The sequence below is a fragment of the Pollicipes pollicipes genome, unplaced genomic scaffold (genome assembly GCF_011947565.3).
Source record: "Pollicipes pollicipes isolate AB1234 unplaced genomic scaffold, Ppol_2.1 Scaffold_4219;HRSCAF=4965_pilon_pilon_pilon, whole genome shotgun sequence".
NCBI classification, from domain to species: domain Eukaryota; kingdom Metazoa; phylum Arthropoda; class Thecostraca; order Pollicipedomorpha; family Pollicipedidae; genus Pollicipes; species Pollicipes pollicipes.
The window spans coordinates 35,371,761-35,391,728 of NW_023596448.1; the positions used below are offsets into that span (position 1 = coordinate 35,371,761).

At 50.4% G+C, this 19,968-nt stretch overlaps 2 protein-coding genes across 2 annotated transcripts; one reads left to right on the forward strand and one right to left on the reverse strand.

Annotated features, from left to right (window-relative positions):
* Nucleotides 1-1,398: 1,398 nt before the first annotated feature.
* On the forward strand, nt 1,399-6,629 carry LOC119095438 (guanine nucleotide-binding protein-like 3 homolog). Its single transcript, XM_037218263.1, has 3 exons — nt 1,399-1,907; nt 4,263-4,435; nt 5,505-6,629. Exons 1-3 carry the CDS (start codon nt 1,497-1,499, stop codon nt 6,559-6,561), a joined length of 1,641 nt encoding a protein of 546 aa, XP_037074158.1. The 5' UTR covers nt 1,399-1,496; the 3' UTR covers nt 6,562-6,629.
* Nucleotides 6,619-15,220, reverse strand: LOC119095439 (2-oxoisovalerate dehydrogenase subunit beta, mitochondrial). The gene is made up of 8 exons (XM_037218264.1): nt 14,940-15,220; nt 12,840-12,981; nt 12,282-12,420; nt 10,831-10,986; nt 10,294-10,465; nt 9,564-9,709; nt 8,071-8,157; nt 6,619-7,577 (listed from the first exon to the last, which is right to left on the reverse strand). The coding sequence occupies exons 1-8, from the start codon at nt 15,070-15,072 to the stop codon at nt 7,437-7,439; spliced, it is 1,116 nt and encodes a 371-aa protein (XP_037074159.1). The 5' UTR covers nt 15,073-15,220; the 3' UTR covers nt 6,619-7,436.
* Nucleotides 15,221-19,968: the final 4,748 nt, after the last annotated feature.

Genomic DNA, 19,968 nt, shown 5'->3' on the forward strand with positions numbered 1-19,968 from the left:
GAGGTCGGAGACAACGGGGAATTCGTCAATTTCGTCCAGAAAGATGCATACCAGACAATAAAAGGAAGGGGAGAGCCGAGAGGGAGGCTGTCCCGGACTCTGCTAGGGTGACCTGCTTACACCGCACAGGCAGGTCATCGTTGCCGATGGGGATTACAAGGCCGTCTTCCTCATACCCCTATGGAACCTTGCGATACCCTTGATGGCATGAAGGAGCCCCTGGTTTCATTATTTTGATTGCCAAAGCAACGGGCTTGCATCCTGGTTGACCGACCATGAATGTGTCTTCGTCACGAGCATTCGTACGCCCTACATGGATTGGACTTTGTCGACGTCTCCACTGTCGGAACGTCCCAGGAAGTGAAGGACGAAAACCGTTTTGAGGTCGTAGCCTACTGGCAACCGGCTGCAGGGTATTCATGTCAAGTGCAAATAATGAGCGCCCAAAGCGCCTCCAACCCATCGCACCCCGGGTGGGTGGACCGGAAGCCAGGCGCTCTACCCAACTGAGCTATCGAGATGGATAAAGTTGATCCATAGGGTGAATGCCATTGACAAAATGTCATAAAGACAAAATGCCATAGATCATTGTTCCCCAGTCTGCGCTTCCTACACTTACAAAATTATGCAAACGGGAAGGTGGCAAGGTATCTAACATATTGAGTTGCGTTTGGAAGTACAAACACCGTTTTGGCGTTGCAAATGGAACATACATGCGAGCGGCAGCCAAACATATCTTGCTGGGTTTTGATTGGAATATTTGCAAAACTTTACCTGAAAGTCGTAAACGTTGTCAAAGGGATGAGGAAGAAGGGGGGGGGGGAGACGAGCGTAACAACTTGCCTGCACCTAAAATAACGAAGCCCACCGAATCTGAGGACTTCTTCGACATATTTTGTACTGCTCATTGACAGACAAAATTACGGATAAACTAGAGTTTCTTTATCCCGCATGCTTTTTGCGTCCCCTCCACCCTACTCACAATCTTGTCTCAGTCAAAAAACCTGGTTATGCAACATCACTTCTGTAATTTTGTGGCTCGCCATCAGACTTGAATGTATTTGACGCCAGCAAAACCGATGTGGCGGTCTGGTAGATGTGAAACATGTCACGCTGATTTTCATCAGCAATTACGTGGTCGCATCATTTTTCCTCTTGAGATTTCACGGATCCGCAGCTGCAAAAGCCAGTTTTCTTCAGGATTTTCGACCTATACTCTCCCATTTTCATTATGTGTTTTTATGTTGTCAAAGGGCATACTGTGTAACGAATTTGTAACGTATTTGGAATTTAGTGCGAGATTCTTCCACGACCAGCATGCCGTATTTGGCGTGCATCTTGACGCTGCTGTGACAAATAAACGTGTCGGTAATGATGCTATTCGCGTGATATGTTGAATCCGTCCTTTGATGGCGTGTGCAGTCTGGTGAGGGTGTGAGTTCGAGTAGGCTTACGGCGTCTCCTTAAAACGACTTTTATCGCATCTATTTGCCAAGATGGTGACCAACAAGTTTTCAAAAAAGAAGAGTAAACGACTTTCATGCAATATGAAGTACAAGATAGCAAAAAAAGTTAAAGAGCATGCAAGAAAGTTGAAAAAAGAGGCCAAAAAGAATCCCAAGAAGGGAAAGAAAAAGAAGGATCCAGGAGTGCCCAATTTAGCACCATTTAAGGAGAAGGTAATTGAGGAAGCACAAGCTGAAAAGCAACGCATCCAGCAACTGCGTGAGAAAAAGCGAGAGGAGTTCAAAGCGCAAAGAAGGGCCAAGGATGGGTCATCCACCTCAAATTCCCTTAATGACCTGGTTTCAGCAGTGCAAACAAAAAATGAGGAATATGAAAGTATGGCTCAAGCTAACAGTTCGACTGATCCATCTGCAAAGGCATTTTACAAGGAATTCAGAAAGGTGAGTGTTGCAGTTGGGTCAGGGTGTACTTTCCTACCTAACGTGAGAAAAAATTATTGCACACCATTTGTCATGTTTAAGGCAGGACATATATTAAATAATCACAAAACAGGTAGGTTCATGCTCTTACCTTCCAATTTTTCATAATTACGATGGCGAGCTCCCGAGCGCTGCACACACACAGCAGTCGTGACACCGGCACCATTACTGTGCGCGGTCACAACATTACTGTGCATCAAGCAGCATGAAGAACCATAAAAATGTAGGGTGCCCAGGCAACAAGAATCCATGAAATTTGATCTTTGATGCCAAGGGGAGGATGGGCTGCAGGGGGATTGGGTGGGGAATGTAAAGTAAAATGAGAACATGGCAGCTAAATAAAAGCTCACTATATGGTACCTATATATGGCATGAAACATGAATGCCAATGGGATGCTGGGTTGAAGGAGACATAGGGTGGGGAGGTTAGGTTAGGTTAGGTTAGGTTAGGTTAGGTTAGGTTAGGTTAGGTTAGGTTAGGTTAGGTTAGCTTAGCTTAGCTTAGCTTAGCTTAGCTTAGCTTAGCTTAGCTTAGCTTAGCTTAGCTTAGCTCAGCTTAGCTTAGGTTCTGGTATATTCTTGGTTAGGTTAGGTTCTGGTCTATTCTCAGTTAGGTTGGCTTAGCTTAGCTTAGGTTCTGGTCTATTCTCAGTTAGGTTAGGTTAGGTTATAGGTATGGTAAGGTAAGTTAGGTTAGGTTAGGTTAGGTTAGGTTAGGTTAGGTTAGGTTAGGTTAGGTTAGGTTAGGTTAGGCTAGGCTAGGCTAGGCTAGGCTAGGCTAGGCTAGGCTAGGCTAGGCTAGGCTAGGCTAGTTTAGGCTATGTTCTGGACTATTCTGGCCTATGTGTTTCATAAACATACCTTAACATGATAAGAAACAATTTTCATTGCATTATTATTGTTACCTTGGTCCCATACATTTTTAAAGTTCTTGGTAAGCAGAAATATTGTAATTACACAATGTCAATGCCTGCGGTGTGTGCGGCACTCAGGAGCTTGCCATCGAAGTTATGAAAACTTGAAGGTAGGAGCATGATTCTACCTGTTTTGAGATTATTTACTATATGTTCCGCCTTAAACACGACAAATGGTGTACAATATTTTTTTCTAATGTGAGGTAGGGAAGTACACCTACACTTGCAGTTGTACTTTGGGTGTGTGTGATTATGGCATGGTTTCAAAGTTGATGGATAACCTTAGAAGATAACTACAAAGATAACCTTGTAGTACATTATGTTGAAAGTGCATTGTATAAACCCTCAATATGGCTTGTTTTATACCTGTCTTCTCATGGGTTTCTGCTGTGGGGTTTCTCCATGTTTGTAAGCTGCATTAAGTACTGGGTTTAATCTATTTGCTTAGTATGGCTGACAGCTGCACAGGGCTACACAGAGACATGGGAAAACAAGTTAATCAGTTATACCAGGTGATAAAATCATGCATCTTTATCATCTGCTGTGGGTCTGAGGCTGAAATGTACTGTGCAAAGGCATTTGCCATCATCCATTGATAATATTTTTTACTGAAATCAAACAATGCATTACCTGGTGTCTCTTCCAAAAACACATATAGAAATACAATCTAACTATTAATTGAATGTTAGAAAACAATAATGTATCTACCTAGTTCACCTACCTCCCTGTCCTCTGTTAAACTGCCTTCCTTGTGCCTTTGGCATTTGCATCTAAGGTCATAATTTGTGAAGTCTGCTTGAAATGTGCATATACATCTGAAGTGCAGTGTATTTCTGAAATGTCATGGATAGCTGCATTTACCTGCAGCAGAACCGCATGGACATAGACTACTGTGCTCAAGTTGTTTATAGATGACTTGCAACAAGTATGTTTTGACTCTGTCACTATAGCTGTATTTTTGTCATAGGTGCCAATTTAGCTATTGGCAGCAGCAGCTGTTTTGCCACATGTTGTTTCATGAGTGTAAAATGCTACTTTAAAAACTTTTAACTGAATCCTGGGACACTCCCTCTAATTAGGTGCATTATCAATATTAATGCTGAAGTAGTTTTCCAAGATGAATCTTGTTTACCTATGTCTATTCTTTTATGCTCTACTCAAGTCCTTGCAAATGATTGAACCTTTATTTTCTGTGTATAGCCACTTAATCATGAGGAACTGTTATGAGAGGAAGCACATGAAGGTAGACACAGCAGAAACATTTGCCTGTAGGTTGTTAGTTCCCAACCTTTAGGCAATCAGCCCTCTTCATCCTGCTAGGCCAACATTGCTGGAATTGTTTAATTGTCACCTGCCCCTATCACCTGTCTGTCACCTGTCACCTCACCTGCCACCCCCACAGGTGGTGGAATCCGCGGACGTGGTGATCGAGGTGCTGGACGCGCGTGACCCGCTTGGCACGCGCAGCAAGGAGGTGGAGCAGACGGTGCTGGCAGCTGGCAGCTCCAAGCGGCTGGTGCTGCTGCTCAACAAGGCGGACCTGGTGCCCCGCGAGAACCTGGCCGCCTGGGTCAAGTGAGTGGGGCAGGGCGCGCGCTCGGCGTCGCCGCCGGAGCGTGGCAGGGAGGAGTGGTGGCTGTCTGGGTGGAGTGGGTGCAGTATATGCTGCCTAGTGGATGCTGTGGTTGGCACCATCACCAACACAAAGACGGCTGGAAAAGCAGCATGGTGATCTCATCCGCGTTTTATGGTGATTTTAAAGATATTTCAGCAGAGGACAGACGTTCTGTCAGGCACCTCGCCTGATGGAACGTGAATGCGGGCTCCCTCGCCCACTCGCACACGCATCCCCAATATGTTGTGTTTGCCAGACAGTGCTGGCCTGAGCATCCGTGGCGTCTTAACCCTGGCGTGGACGACAGGCTAGCTCGCGACAGTAGCAGCAACAGTGCTAACGCCACGCATCGGTCGGGCGGAGTGGCTGTGCTGGGCGTACATGAGACGAGCATCCAATGTCAAGCGGAAGACCTGTACATGAAAGCACACGGGAAAAGAGCGGGCTAATTTCAGAACAGCGGAAGCGTATTGTGAAAACGGGTGACATTGCCAACCAAAAATCATCCGTTGGGCACAGCTCGTGACCGAACAGGAAGTGCTGTTGAGCTTCGTAGTCGCCGGGTGGCTGGTCATGCTGCGTAGCTGGTTCTAAACAGGTACTATTTGCAACAACGCAGAAGTGCATGACATCGCCATGGGAGATGGATTGCTGCTGGGTGATCATGACAGTCAACATTCTAGCTGTACTGACATGGGCCCGAAGTTTGATTATGTGGTATGCGTCGTACACTATAGTTCTAATTCTGGATTTTAGGATCAGATCTCCACATAATTAGCATACGACACATGCGGCTGCGGATCAGGGGCTTGAAATGACATTCAGCGGCCTTTCCAGCGAGGTGCTTCCAGCGCGCGCTGGTTAGCACCTGTAAAATGTGTTTCCAGCGATGTGTCAGACGTCATACACTGTAGCTCCGAGCATCGCGGCCTTCGTCCCCCTCCCCCCCCCCCCCCCGCCGACCAATGCTCTGGGCAGCCGCTCGCCCTCCGAGAGTCGAGAGTCACAGCCCAGCCTCCCCGCCGCCAGGTACCTGCGCGGCGAGTTCCCGACGGTGGCGTTCAAGGCCAGCACGCAGCAGCAAAGTCGCAACCTGGGCCAGAGCGCGCTGGACGTGCTTAGCTGCCCGGAGCCGCTGCTGCAGTCGCAGCGCTGCCTCGGCGCCGCCACGCTCATGAAGCTGCTCGGCAACTACTGCCGCAACCGCGGCATCAGCACCAGCATCGCCGTCGGCGTGGTCGGCCTGCCCAACGTCGGCAAGAGCAGCGTCATCAACAGCCTGAAGAGGAGCCGCGCGTGCGGCGTCGGCGCCACGCCGGGGGTGACGCGCGCCGTGCAGGAGATCCAGCTGGACGCCAAGATCAAGCTGCTGGACTCTCCGGGCATGGTGCTGCAGACGGGTGACGCGGGCGACGCGGCCACGGCGCTGCGCAACGCCTTCAAGATCGAGCAGCTGGACGACCCGGCACTGCCGGTGGAGGCCATTCTGCGGCGCGCCGACCGGCGTCAGCTGATGCTGCACTACCGGCTGCCCATGTTCAGCACGACGGCCGAGTTCCTGCTGCTGCTGGCGCGGCGCCAGGGACGGCTGAAGCGAGGCGGCGTGCCGGACGCCGCCGCCGCCGCGCGCCTCGTGCTGCAGGATTGGAACACCGGTCGTATCAAGTACTACACGCACCCGCCGGCGGCGGCGGCGGCGGTCGGCGACGCGACCATCGTGACCCAGATGGCGGCCGAGTTCGACCTGGACGCGCTGGCGGCCGAGGCGGACGCCGAGATGGAGGCGATGGAGGCGCCGCGCGCCTCGCAGGCGGTGCCGCTGGCCGCGTCCGCCGCCGAGACGCAAGAGACCGAGGAGATGGAGACCGGAGATCGGCGGCCGGCCGACGCCGGGGGACGGCTCCAGGTCGAGTTTACCGCCAAGAAGAAGACAAAGGGGGAGAAGGTCAGTGAGTTGCAGCAGGAGGAACAGCGAGTCATGACCAAGAAGGCCTACAAGGCTATGATGAAGAAGCGGAAGAAGACCAACGCGAGGACGGAGCGGAAGATGGACTCGCTGGCGGACGAGCTGGACCTGCAGCTCTAAGCGCGGTCTGAAGCGCCAGCGGCTGTTCTGGCGGATTTGTGAAGATATACATACATCGCTGGCTTGCACACTTGTATTCTTAGATTCATTTGGTTGCGGTCGGATCGAACTTCCGAGTTTCGAACGACGCGATGGTTTGTCATTGACGGCGTGGACATGCAGAGCACATTACCCGCGGTAACCACCGACGGACCGCAGCTTCGCAGCAGCCTCCATCAACACGGCGTCAGTCGCGATACCGACTCAGGCAGTACAAAACCCTGGCAAGCAGCGCACAACACGACCTGTTGCGCGCTTTACATGTCTACCATACACTAATATTGCACTTCGCTGCTACCATCAACGACCGTTGCTGGCGACGCCCCCTAAGCCCCGAAAACAGTACCCTTCCACCAGATCTCGCGAAGTCCCGTTTGCAACCAAGCGGCGCGCTATAAAGCTCGGCGAAAATATAATAATCATCCAAACCACACGTCACTCATTACTACCACGCACAGACTTGGGCTGCGACGGTCACCCACGAAGGTAGACAACACCTAGCTGGTCAAGTGACAGGAACGCTACCGTCGCACCGGACCGAACACCGGGCGCTGCGCGCCGCACCCGAACCGGCGGCAACTCCCATACGACCGCCCGTCCCGCACCGACGTGCGGCCCTCTACGAACCGCCCGCGAACGGCCCTCTGCGCAAACACTTCATCCCGGCCCTCTACGACCTGCACAACAGAACACAATCATCCTGCGCCGACGCTGTCACGACCTCGAAGAAGCCGGCCTTCACGTCGTCCCGTTTCCGCTCAGTAGCGCCACGCGGCCGCAGCCTTGCCCCGCTCCAGCACTCCCAGCACCCGTGTCGGCCGCCGCCGGGCGGGCGGTCAGTAGTTGACCAGCTTCTTGACGGCCTCCAAACAGCGCCACTTGGTCGGCATGTAGAACGGCTCGTAGGCGAGCGGGAAGGGCGTGTCGTGACCGGTGACCCGCTGCACGGGCGCCTCCATGTTCAGGAAGCACTCCGACTGCGGCGGCCGGCACACGACGGCGTCACACGAGGGCACACGAGATCACGGCCGCGCGAGGGCGTTGCAGGGGCCGAAAGGGAGACTTCCGGATCGTGGTTAAGGTTGGAGTGTTGGGGGGCGGGATGCAAACGATTGAAACAAACGCCAGTCTCTCGGCATTCAAAGACTGGATGTGTGGGTAGAACCAACAAACACCGAGAGAATAATGGTGTACCAGGATAACCAGGCTATTACGATGCTTAACGGAAACTAAGTACGCCGACCAAAATAATATGCACGTCCATCACTACCATGTGGTTACTGCAACTGGCCCATAGTTGCTGCCAGTCGCGAGCTCTCCTTTGACACGAACTGCATCAGGACCTCCATATTGACACAACACAGCACGACAAAATAGAGCATCTACGGACATGACAATCATCTGTGTGCTGCTGACCATCCAGCATACAGCTGGGAGGGACCGGCGCGACAGTCGGGGGGGGCATTGCACCTGTATAGTGGCAGCCAGCTCGGCTCCGAAGCCGCCCGTCAGCGGCGCCTCGTGCGACACCAGACACCGGCCCGTCTTCATCACAGACTGCCGGACAGCGACACGACAGGCCGGTCAGCACGGGCTCGCGCGGCCGCCGCAGCACAAGCCGAGTGCTTCGGCGTATTGCTCGCGTTGACTGGTGCGAATACACGTACATGATGACAACTTTTGGACCCCAGGTAAACTGATGAACACTTGGCTTTTTACGCATAGACCAAGTTGGCGCTGACAATTTTCGGATTTTTCCCATTTTTGACTTCACAGATAGGATCGAATGGAATGCCTGCATGCCGGTTGCATTGTTAAGTAGTACATATGCACGCCTAATTTCCACCGTTTGCAGAGCGCGACATGCCAATTGCACGTGCTTCATACACTTTTTTACTCCAAGATACTCGTCATCATAGAAATCTAGTACCACTCTTGCACTCTTTTGTAGTATGAGGCATCTGCGCTCGTCACACCGGTTTCGGCATGCCGCGGTCCAGCACAGGTCTTCAATCGTAACCAGCAGGGTCGCAAAAGCGACTTGGGCTTCCCGCTCTCGGTCCGCGCCCGGCTATTACGAGCTTCGATTACTCCGCCTTCGAACTTCCATCCAGTTCCGGCGGACTTAATTGCAGACCCCACTGACTGCTCGGTGCATTACACAGAAGTGGCGCGGACGCGACGCACGTGCTCTTCGAAGCTTGAATATAAAAGATACCAGTGCGGCTCTTCGTAAAATATATGTCCACATTTGTTGAGGCTCTACATGCCAGTGCCAAGGAATAAGGCAGTACACGACGGACGCAGCAGGATGGGCCCGAGCGGGAGCCGGTGGTTATCCGACGGTCAGGCCCACTCCCGCGCTGCCAGCGCCACCTATACGAACCGCGCCGACGAGCCACCTGTCGCAGGCCTCCACAACTAAGTCCTCGGAATCCACACGCTGTTTTTGATCACAGGACTTGAGAGCTCAAGCTCATTCGTGACCCGCACACCGCAGCGACCATACAGCCGGTAACGTGACAACAAGGATCTTACCTCGACGTAAAATTTCAATAAAGCCCTGTGTACTCTAGGCCGGGCTTAACAAGTGAAACTACGACTCACACAATTCTGAGATCACAACGGATAATACTGGAGGTGAAGTTTCCAATTCAGTTTAGGGGCAGCCCCATCTTTGAGAGGAAAGCGGACCAAATCCAGAGAGAAAGCCGATTGCTGGCGCATTTTTGCGGGAGATTTCGTCATTTCTCATGGCTTAGATCCCAACTTATTTTGCGAAACTACAACCCTGGATTACGCCATGAACTAGAAGCATGCACATCATCTTTGCAAATTTGACTCACAAGTAATTCCCAAAAGACTTCTAATAGCCCATGCACCCATACGATCCACATAAACGAGCAAACTCTTACTTCGCCTCGATAAACCGCCCCCAGCGGCGGCCCGCGCACGCTTCCAACCTTCATCACTGTCTCCCGGTCCCAGGGCAGGATGGAGACGAGGTCGATGACCTCGCACGAGACGCTCAGCCTCTCGGCCGCCAGGTCAGCCACCTCGCGCAGCACGTGCACCTGGGTCCCCCAGCCAACCAGAGTGACGTCATCACCTGCGGCAAGTGATGCCCCCGATTAACTCTTCGCAAACGTGTCGTCGTGCACGCGTGCGATTGTTTTACAGCAGAAACTGGTGACGTAGAGCACAACGTGTAGCGCGTAACAAAATGAAGCTCAATCAAAGCTAACTTTAATTTTTATTTTTTATTTTACAGTAATCAATTTCTCTTCACAAAAATAGGTTGTAATGACGCATCTGTTGAAAAGCGATTGCCATTTCCACCAAAATTTTATCAACACTAGCAGTAAAAACCATGCATGCGCTCCTGCTATTGCATTAAAGAAGTCCTGCAGCACTCAAGGCATGACGTCTGCCCACCAGCAGCATGGTGAAACAACGCATCGCAACGGGACAATCGAGCACAGCCTATACCACCGACGAAGAAAGGCTTGCTGCCACATCAACACGCCCATACATCCTTAACAGCTTGCCGGAACCAGCTGGCAGAAAAAAAAACATAAGCTCACGATCCCCAAACACACCGAAATTCCCTTACACCCCGCATGGAGACCAGCATCCCCCCCCCCTCCGGCAGCACACCAGCGTGAACTCCACGCGCTCTGCCGGCCAGCTCACCCTCGACGAGGACGTCGGCCTTGCCGATCGGCTCCGTGTACTCGGCGACGGGCACCTCCTCCACGGCGGAGCGGTAGAGCACCTTGGGCTCGAAGAAGACGCACGGGTTTGGGTCGCGGATGCACGACAGCAGCAGGCCCTTGGCCTTGATCGGGCCGCGCGGGATCACCACCTGGCCGAGACCGCACCGTTACGATGGTGGTCATGATGGTGATGATGGCGATGATGAGGATGATGGTGATGTCTTGAAGAAAGTGCATGGCGCCTGTTCATGTACAGAGAGCATGCTGATATGGGTTCCATCTGAGGCGTTCTCAAACTATTTTCCGACTCCATACCAACGATCTGAGTAAGAAGCAACGACTTCCCAAATCCGGGCTGGCACATCATCACTGCCAGACCGACAGAAGTCGCGCATAAACCCTGAACTTCCAGTTTTTTTCCAACCCAAAACACGGCATCGACGACGGCAGCCACTCGCCACCGCCGCTGCTGATACCAACAGCCCTCAGCGCCGCCCGTGACGCCGCATCGCACCTTGATGCCGGGCACGTGCGCGAAGAACGCCTCCGGCGACTGCGAGTGGTACAGCGCGCCGTGGCCCACGGCCATGCAGGGCGCGCGCAGCGTGAGCTTGCCGCAGTTGAATTGGCCACCGGAGCGGTACCGGAACTTGGAGCCCTCGTTCACGATCTGGAGAGGGGGGGGGGGGGGGCGCCGGCCGTCACAGCCTCGCACAGGGCGGCCTGCTAGTGCGCCGGGGAGCTCGCGGCGCGTTCTCGAGGTCAGCCACTCAATGACATCATCTGCGGTCGTACACGCAATAAGTTCATACCCTGGCAGGCGCGCCGCCACGACAATAATCCACGTGTCGTGAGGTTATCATCGGGGTTTTCCTGAAGACGCTACACGACGCTACAGTCATCACAAAAGGACAGCCACGGAAAGACACAGGCCCGTAATGCGTATCCGCATCAACTCTGCAGCATTGATCGCGAGATAAGCATACATACGGGTGTCATGATTAGCCTGTGAGCACGACGGGAGAAAATCTGTCCTCATTGATCAACCTCCCGACCCCTTCGGTTGCGAAATATCAGGGCGCAGGGGGTCGGGCCCACGTTCTACTTTTAGGCGACTTGCAGAACATCTCAGTCCCCGAATTTTTTTCAATATCCGCCAGCAGGAAACGCCATGCAACTGTATCGCTGATGCAATGTCTGTAATACGCTTACAGGCAGGGCCGTAAATCGAGGCAGCCTCGTCTGGAATGCGATTCAGTTTTGAGCTTGAGCCGTCTTTTAACTCCTGCCCTTTTCGCGGAAGACAGCGGGTATAAGAGGGGCGGTGGAGGGTGGTGTGGTGCAAGAAGAGTAGCATGGGAGGTGAGGACGGGGTGTGGGTGTGGGTGTGGGGTGGGTGTGGGGTGGGTGTGGGGGTGGGTGTGGGGTGTAGGGGTGTGGGGTGTGGGGTGGGGGTGGGGTGGGGGTGGGTGTTGGGTGGGTGGGGTGCAGGTGGGGTATGAGTGGAGTGTGGATGTCAGTGTGGGTGTGGGTGTGGGTGTGGGTGTGGATGTAGGTGTGGGTGGGTGTAGGTGTAGGTGTGAATGTGGATGTGGGGTGGGTGTGGGTATGGGTGTGAGTGTGAGTGAGTGTGAGTGTGAGTGAGTGTGGGTGTGGGGTGGGTGGGGTGCTGGTGGGTGTGGGTGGAGTGTGGATGTCAGCGTGGGTGTACTTTGTGGGTGTGGGTGTGGGTGTGGGTGTGGGTGTGGGTGTGGGATGGGTGGGTTGCAGGTAGGATGTGGGTAGAGTGTGGCTGTGGCTGTGGGTGTGGGTGTGGGTGTGGGTGTGGGTGTGGGTGTGGGTGTGGGTGTGGGTGTGGGGTGGGTGTGGGTGCAGTGTGGTTGTGAATATGAGTGTGGGTGGGGTGTGGGGTAGGGGTGGGTGGGAGTGGAAGGGTGGGGGGAGGCAGCTTTCAGGCGGCCCCACCTGGTCGAACGCCGGGTATATGTAGTCAGCGAACTGGATCTCGGCGATGGCCGTGGCACCGGCTGCGGCCAGGCCGATACCGAAGGCGGCGATGCCTTGCTCACAGAGCGGCGTGTTAAACACACGGTCTGCGCCGTGCCTGCGGCAGGGAGACGGCCGGTCAGATGGGGACTGTCTAGCACAGCCTCGAGAACCTGCGATGGGTGAGATTAGACGACGCTCGGGCGTGGGCCACTGACAGGGAGAGGTGCGAATGTTCCCAGGTGGGTGAGTGCAGATGTTGAGTGAATATGGTATTCTGCCATTTGGAAGACAGTTTTTACATGTTTTACTGAGCATGCATGTAAGTTCTTGCACACAAATATGAGAAGCATATTGAGGTGCTTTTCTGACCCTGTTTACAGTTGCACAAAAAAACTCATGTTGGGCTCCCAGCAGGTACCTCAATATTTTTGTCAACACAATTGTCTTTTGTGATTATTAAATGACCTGTGCCTTTGGTTAAATTAAGTGCCTTCTTACAACAGTCTGTGCATAATCACATAGAAGACCACACACTTGTCCTGAAGTCCAACGGTGCAGCGGAAGACACCTCCAAACCCGACATCCTCCCCAAAGACAACTGCTGTGCTGTCTGTGGTGAGCGCTGTGTCCAGAGCATTGTTAACTGCTTGGAACAGGTTCATCCGAGTTGTCTCTCCTGGAAGTGAAGAATATCCTTTTCACACAATCTGCTCCAAAAATAATCGGACAACCACACAACAAACAAAAGATGGCCAAAAAGTTCACACTACACCTCAAGCATGATCATCTGAGGCATTGGCCACCTGAAAGTCAGATCATCATGAATAAATTTGCCAAAATCAATAGGTCACCAGTCAACTGGATAAAAAAGGCCTGAGGGCACATGGACTTATTGAAACTTCAGCAACATAGTATATGGTAGGTATTCCCAAAATACTAGGCAATGGCAAATGCCTGGCAGGGTCTGCACGTTCCCAGAACTCATAACAATGGGGCCTTCAACATGGGATCAGGCCTGCTTTGATAGGCAGCATGCCAAAAAGGACAATGACAACTTGCACCCAAAGCAATTGCCTGCAAGCACACTTGAGGAAGAAGCACAAGCCAATGGGATTGTCAAAGTAACTGACTGCACATTCAAGTTGCAATGTCTACATGCCTGTTAGTAAGGCTGAAATTGTAAAGGTTTGCCATAGCTGGGTTGACTGGTTTGCCATAACTTGGCTTGATATGGGTTGACTAATCCTCTCCCAGTTTGCACTTGCTGCAAGTGACTTTTGTCAGCCATGGTGACTAAAATGGTTTACCTCAGTGGAATGTGTGATAAAAAAGGTTCTCCATGCTGCCACAGAAGGCTGGCATGGTGTCCATCATGAAACATTCAATTTCATGGAATGAAAAATCTATAAAAAAAACACTTGGGAAATGTCTTATTGCCTTGTGGGCAACACAAAAATACACTTCTCACAACTCACATTTAGTGTTACATGTTCCTAGTAATACAAGCTTATCAGTTAGGCTAGATTGGATAAAAACCTGATGAAAATTGCCTCGCCTTTAAACATGAGAGCTGTGCATTCTTAATCTGTAACCAAATTTTGATAACCACTAGCATTGCAGCATCAATAACTGCATTCCCACCATAACACATGGCTTACATTAGTTCCAAATAATGTATTCCCCCCCCCCCCATATCCATTAGTAGAGCACCACACCCACTGACCAGTGAGCATCAAGCATACTACTAAGATGCCAACACGCCTTACCACATCTTTGAAGATCAATGGGAAAATGTAGGCTGATAAGATTCCTAGACAGACCTCAGAATCTTAGTAGATTACACATGTAAGTTCCACCTGCTGGCCATGGCGGAAGCAAAACCAAAGCCTGCCAGATGCTGGCAGTTGTGAGATGGTCTTTGGCCAACATAGACATTTGCATGCTACCACTGCTTTGCAAGACAACAATATCCCTGTATTTTGAGTATGGCAACATCATCTGGGCCCTCTCAGCAAACAGCACCGGGAGTAGCTGGAGTAGGTTAAGCAACAGATGCACATCTTGTCCACAAAGTGAGGCAATACCACATCCTTGGAGGCTCGGACCCCTCCAGCTGCACTCGCTGCTCCATCAATGTACCGTCAATGTACCATCAATGCTGTACCAACAATGCTGTACCATCAATACTCTACTATCAATGCTCAGGAGACATGGTTGCAGTGTTTCAAATGTTTCAGGAGGCAGAGGCATGTCACCTGCTAGTGAAGGAGTTGGTGACAAGACACAATTTGGAGGATGAGAGGACACCAATGGAAGACAAGACATAAAAACATAGAGGTAGCTCTGATCACTTTGTCCCTTTCATCCCAGGCTGTGGTGTTTGAAATTCCTTATCATCATGAGGTATAAGATAAAAGCAAGTCCAATGTTGGCATTGACACACAACTACATTTTGTATGAAATGTGAATATTCTACTAAGACCTGCTCACTGAAATGACTACTTCACTGGGGTGATGGGGATGGTCTGCACAGCAAGCCACCAATCAGCACAGACTCTGGGTCCAATGCCAGTCCTGCCGACAGCACTCGGTCAAACTTCCATCAAATGTGCTGTAAATTGCACTGATCCATACCTTGAGCCTCAGACACCGTGTCAGGAAAATATGTAAAATGAGATGCGCATCTGATTGCAGCTTTTTGACAATGAACACCTGCAACTTTCCAGCCCGGCTTAATATGTCTTGCAATCGAGCGAATTGTCGCCATTTTTCTTTATCTTGTGACACAAATTGGCAACGAATCTGTCCAACTTTAGTCTGATGTTATAGGGTACAAATAAATATCTTGCTAACCAGTCAGCAAGATGAAATAATAATAAATATAAATGTAGGCCGTTGCCGACTTTCACAGTATATGGCCTTGATCGGAATAATAATAAGCGAAATGCTGTGTGCAATATATTGTCTGTATAGCGCTACAGTTGTATTCATGGGTAGAAGGAAAAACTAATCTACTGCAAATAGGTCTTCAGATTCGGTAGCATTTGGAATCAGAAACCATTTTTGTTCTTTTGCGTACAGTAAGCCGGGAATATGATTTCCAGAACGTCTTCTACCGTGAGGCTATGGTCCCTGCTGTAAGTTGTTCCCCTCCCATCCAGCGATCAGTTAGGTTTCGTCATGGCTCTTTCGCTATGGCCCGACAAGTGTAACCGAATTCGCTCCTGTTGCTCGTCTGGCTAACTGTTTATCTGCCTGTTTGTATGTCTGCATCCCTTTATATGCGGTGCACTGATTGCGGTGAAATTTACGCTGGAAACGGGTTCAATAAGGCTCACTTTTATGATGATCGACGCCAGAAATCCACACCGGTCCGATACAATTGTCATTTAAAAAAGAGAACTCAAAAAACGTCGTCACGCGTCGAACTCAACGAACGTCGCCGCCTTTTGAGCGCCGGCGACTGCATTGACCATATTATCGCTCAAAGGCTACGACACAACCGCGATTCGAACCCGGGCTCCCCAAGTGGGAGTTCGACGCACTAGCCACTATGCCTATCGACACAAGTGTCAGTCACAGCGAGTGCAAAGGGGTGCGATAGAAAGGCCCAGTTGGTAGAGCACCGGGCTCACGATTAGAAACCGTGGTTCGAGTCTCAGTAATTCCATTGAGAGAATTCGCGTCGTGACGCGCACGTGAGTAAAAGCCGAACGTCATCCAGGTCTTCTCAGGACCCATAGCATCTCACGACGGCCGGAGAGGTGGTCGTCATGATTAAACTCAAGAACATCGCGATCTTTTCCCTGGACAGTTTTTAGGGAGCCGCCTCGTAGTCCGCGTTTCTGACCTATTAATTTGTCATGCTGCATTCAGACAACCGAACGGGCGCCATGAGACCAGATGGCACCTTCCTGGATTGACTGCAGCATTCAAAGAAACAGTTATAATGTGTAGTCGGCAGTTATCGGTCGTAACGTGATTGCAATGCGATAATGAAAGCAACGTGAAACGTGTTTCTGTACGTAACCATGCAGCATGGAGACACGCCACGTCTCCCAGTTCAGCTCTAGAATGCCAAAGACATGAATGTTGCGAAGTCTCACGGCAGCAATAATGTTGTCCGCTGCCTCCTTCCGTACCACGCTCTTGTTGGCAGCTATCATGACCACAAGTACTTGTCGCGATGCGTGAAACACGCGTTATGTTGCGCGATGTAACGAGTCACATCTTGAACATGTTTGGCTAAAGCCCAAGCGGCTCCACGACGCAGAAGGAGGTGAACATTACCACTTTTAAATTGTGTTGCGCTTTTAGGTTAACCCACATGTGGCTCTGCACTTGCTGTACGAAGGTGACTATCTTCTTCATATACCACTTGGACCCACTCCTGGTATACAGAGCGAGGGTAGTCACGGCTATTGTTAACCAGCGGGAGTGGATGAGGAACCTAGGTTGCTGTGGTTCTTTGATGCCTGCTTCCAGCCGCTCGCTCCCGCCTGACAGTGACATCCTGATAGCACATGGTGACGTTACTGACGGTTATGCCGCAGCATCCTGCTGTCTGTGTTGGCTTGCTTGCTAGGTGTGATTTCACCGGCTTAACGCTGCTGGGTGAGTGCATTATCAGTGACAAATTCGGTTACGTTTCTTGAATATGCTGTTAAACGCAACGAATGGTAAACTGATGTTTGGTTTAAACTGAGACAAGAATACTGCTCACTCCAGGAGCTAGCTGCGTCCATTTATTGCATCGTGCCACATAGAAGTGGTAATATCCAGCTCATGGAATGACGTAATGAATTACTTTATCACACTGATGGGAATGTCACGACACGTCAACGACTGACTGCTTTAAGAATGCTCACATGGTTACGAGTGTACATCTGGTATTGCTTCAGTATAGATAAATGCATTTATAACGACCCAACAACCAGTAAGAATTATTGTGGGGAATGGCTAGGGCATGACTACCTCGTTTCAGGCAAGAATCCCTCTTCGGAAACAAAGTATTTTACATACCGTGTTAAATTCAACGACGTTTTGAAAGTAAAGTGTCCAAACCCCAATTTTTATGTTGTGGTCAGCATGAAATGTGGCCGCTGATGTCATGGCCGTTTATCGGACCAGACACCGCGTGGCTTAAGACGGTCCCTCCTTGGGAATTTCCCCGACCTACCATTCCTGCAGCGTAATTACTACCGCCCTATCCGCGCGGCGGGTTTCGCCTGACGCCAAAGCGCCGTCGCTGGGACTGGCCCCACTGCGACTGCGGCGGCGCGACTTCGTGGAGGACTCCAACGCCTGGTGCATGTGGCAGCTGTTCATTTGGCGCCGGGGCTCCCACGATCAGCTGGCCAGCTTTTGAGAAGTTTTGATCTAAGTTAGAAGACGAGTTTTAACGGCCGTTCGTTGCGATTACACACGTAACGACGTTGCACTTACAATTTCAGTGCGAAATCGGCCTTATATTTTTATATATGAGATATATCATTATACTTATATTTTTGGTTGTTCCTCATCAGGTATCAAAATAGAATGGCGCAATCCGAGGAGGCATTTTGATTCGGGTTATGTAAGGTGAGCCCATGCTTAGGATCTTCTAGAACGGCGGAGTTTCCCAATCGAAATTAAATAAAAATACTGGAAATATTTACATAGTGTGCGCAGCAGTCCCCAACGCGATTCGAGAACAACCACCCGCCCTCTGTCCTGGCACGGCGCCGCTGGGCGCCGGCGGCACTTGTCACGCTTGGCTCCTGGACCGACGGAAGCGACACAGGGTGTACGCGTGCGCCGGTGACCGCGCGATCCGGGTCAGCTGGCCCGGGGCATGACGTCTGCGCACCCCGCGCGCCTTCAAAAAGGGACGACGATGCGGTGTGATATACATGATTACCGGGCATCGTGATTATCGGTAATGTGTTGTATATATATATATATATATATATATATATATATATATATATATATATATTATATATATATATATATATATATATATATATATATATATATATATATATATATATATATATATATAATATATATATATATATATAATATATATATATATATATATATATATATATATATATATATATATATATATATATATATATAATATATATTATACATATACATATATATATATATACATATATATATATATTGTATATATATATATATATATATATATATATATATATATATATATATATATATATATATATATACATATGTATATATTATATATTATATATTAATATATATGTATATATATACATATATATATATATATGTATATATATATATATATATATATATATATACGCTTCTGAAAGTTCCTACATTAAGCAATCGCTCTTCCTGTGGCGAAACATTTGTGGTTTGCGCCTTCATTCCAATCATTATTATGACTGCTGTAAATGTTCCGACTTGACCTGCACGCATCGAACGTATTCTGGCGATATAGCTATATATATCTGGCGAATAAGCTCCACGGTTAGCTACATCTGAGTGGGCTTTCCAATCTGGGTAAGATGCTTACACCAAGGATTTCGCTACGGCAAATGAAATTCGTTAGTCGCCATGATTGCTAATGCTTACATGGGGTGCTTGGGACAGCAGTCTCACCTACCTGCCATGACATGTGGCTTAAACATCCGTCAGAATCAGCCCGCCAACGCCCGGCTTCGTTCGTCACAGCCGCGTGGTACTTGACCTTACTGATCCTCTAGTTGGAAAACCCTCCGATTTAACAAAGCTTATGCACAACATGGAGTTTGTAAACTCGACATTTCACGAAGGCAGCTCCGAATTAGTGTCACCGGTCAGGACGCGCCATCCACAGTGGTGCGCCTGGCCCTCAGCAGACGGATGGTGAAGGTTGCCAGAGCGGCTGATCTACAGGGGTGCGCCTGGCCCACAGCAGATGGGTGGTGTAAGGTGCTGGGGGCGGCTGATCCACAGTGGTCCGCCTGGCCCCCAGCAGACGGGTGGTGCAGGCTGCCGGGGCGGCTGATCCAGGGGGGGGGGGGGGGGCCTGGCCCCCAGCAGACGGGTGGTGCAGGCTGCCGGGGCGGCTGATCCAGGGGGGTGAGCCTGGCCCCCAGCAAATGGGTGGTGTAAGGTGCTGGGGCGGCTGATCCACAGTGGTCCGCCTGGCCCTCAGCAGACTGGTGGTGAAGGTTGCCAGAACAGCTGATCTACAGGGGTGCGCCTGGCCCTCAGCAGATGGGTGGTGTAAGGTGCTGGGGCGGCTGATCTACAGGGGTGCGTCTGGCCCTCAACAGATGGGTGATGTTGGCTTGATAATAGCGATATGCTCAAGCCGCTTCCAGTTGCATGCGCTTCAGGCTTGATTTTATGATACAGTGAATACGAATAAAGTCCGGTTGTCAACAGAGAACCCTGAGACGCACCGAACCGGTTCGTACGTGGATGGCTGACTGGGCATCGCTTTCGTGAAACCAAAACCGATGACCAAGGATATCACTTATGAAGGAAAGAAAATGACTGACTCCTACCCAAAGCAGCGCCTTAGAAACATTGGACAGAGAATTTCTGTCAGTTATGTGAAAGATGCGGGTTATAATTTTATTTTATCTTTTTTCATGATAATTTCTCGCTTTCATAGGCTGAGCCTGATTCCATTATTGCA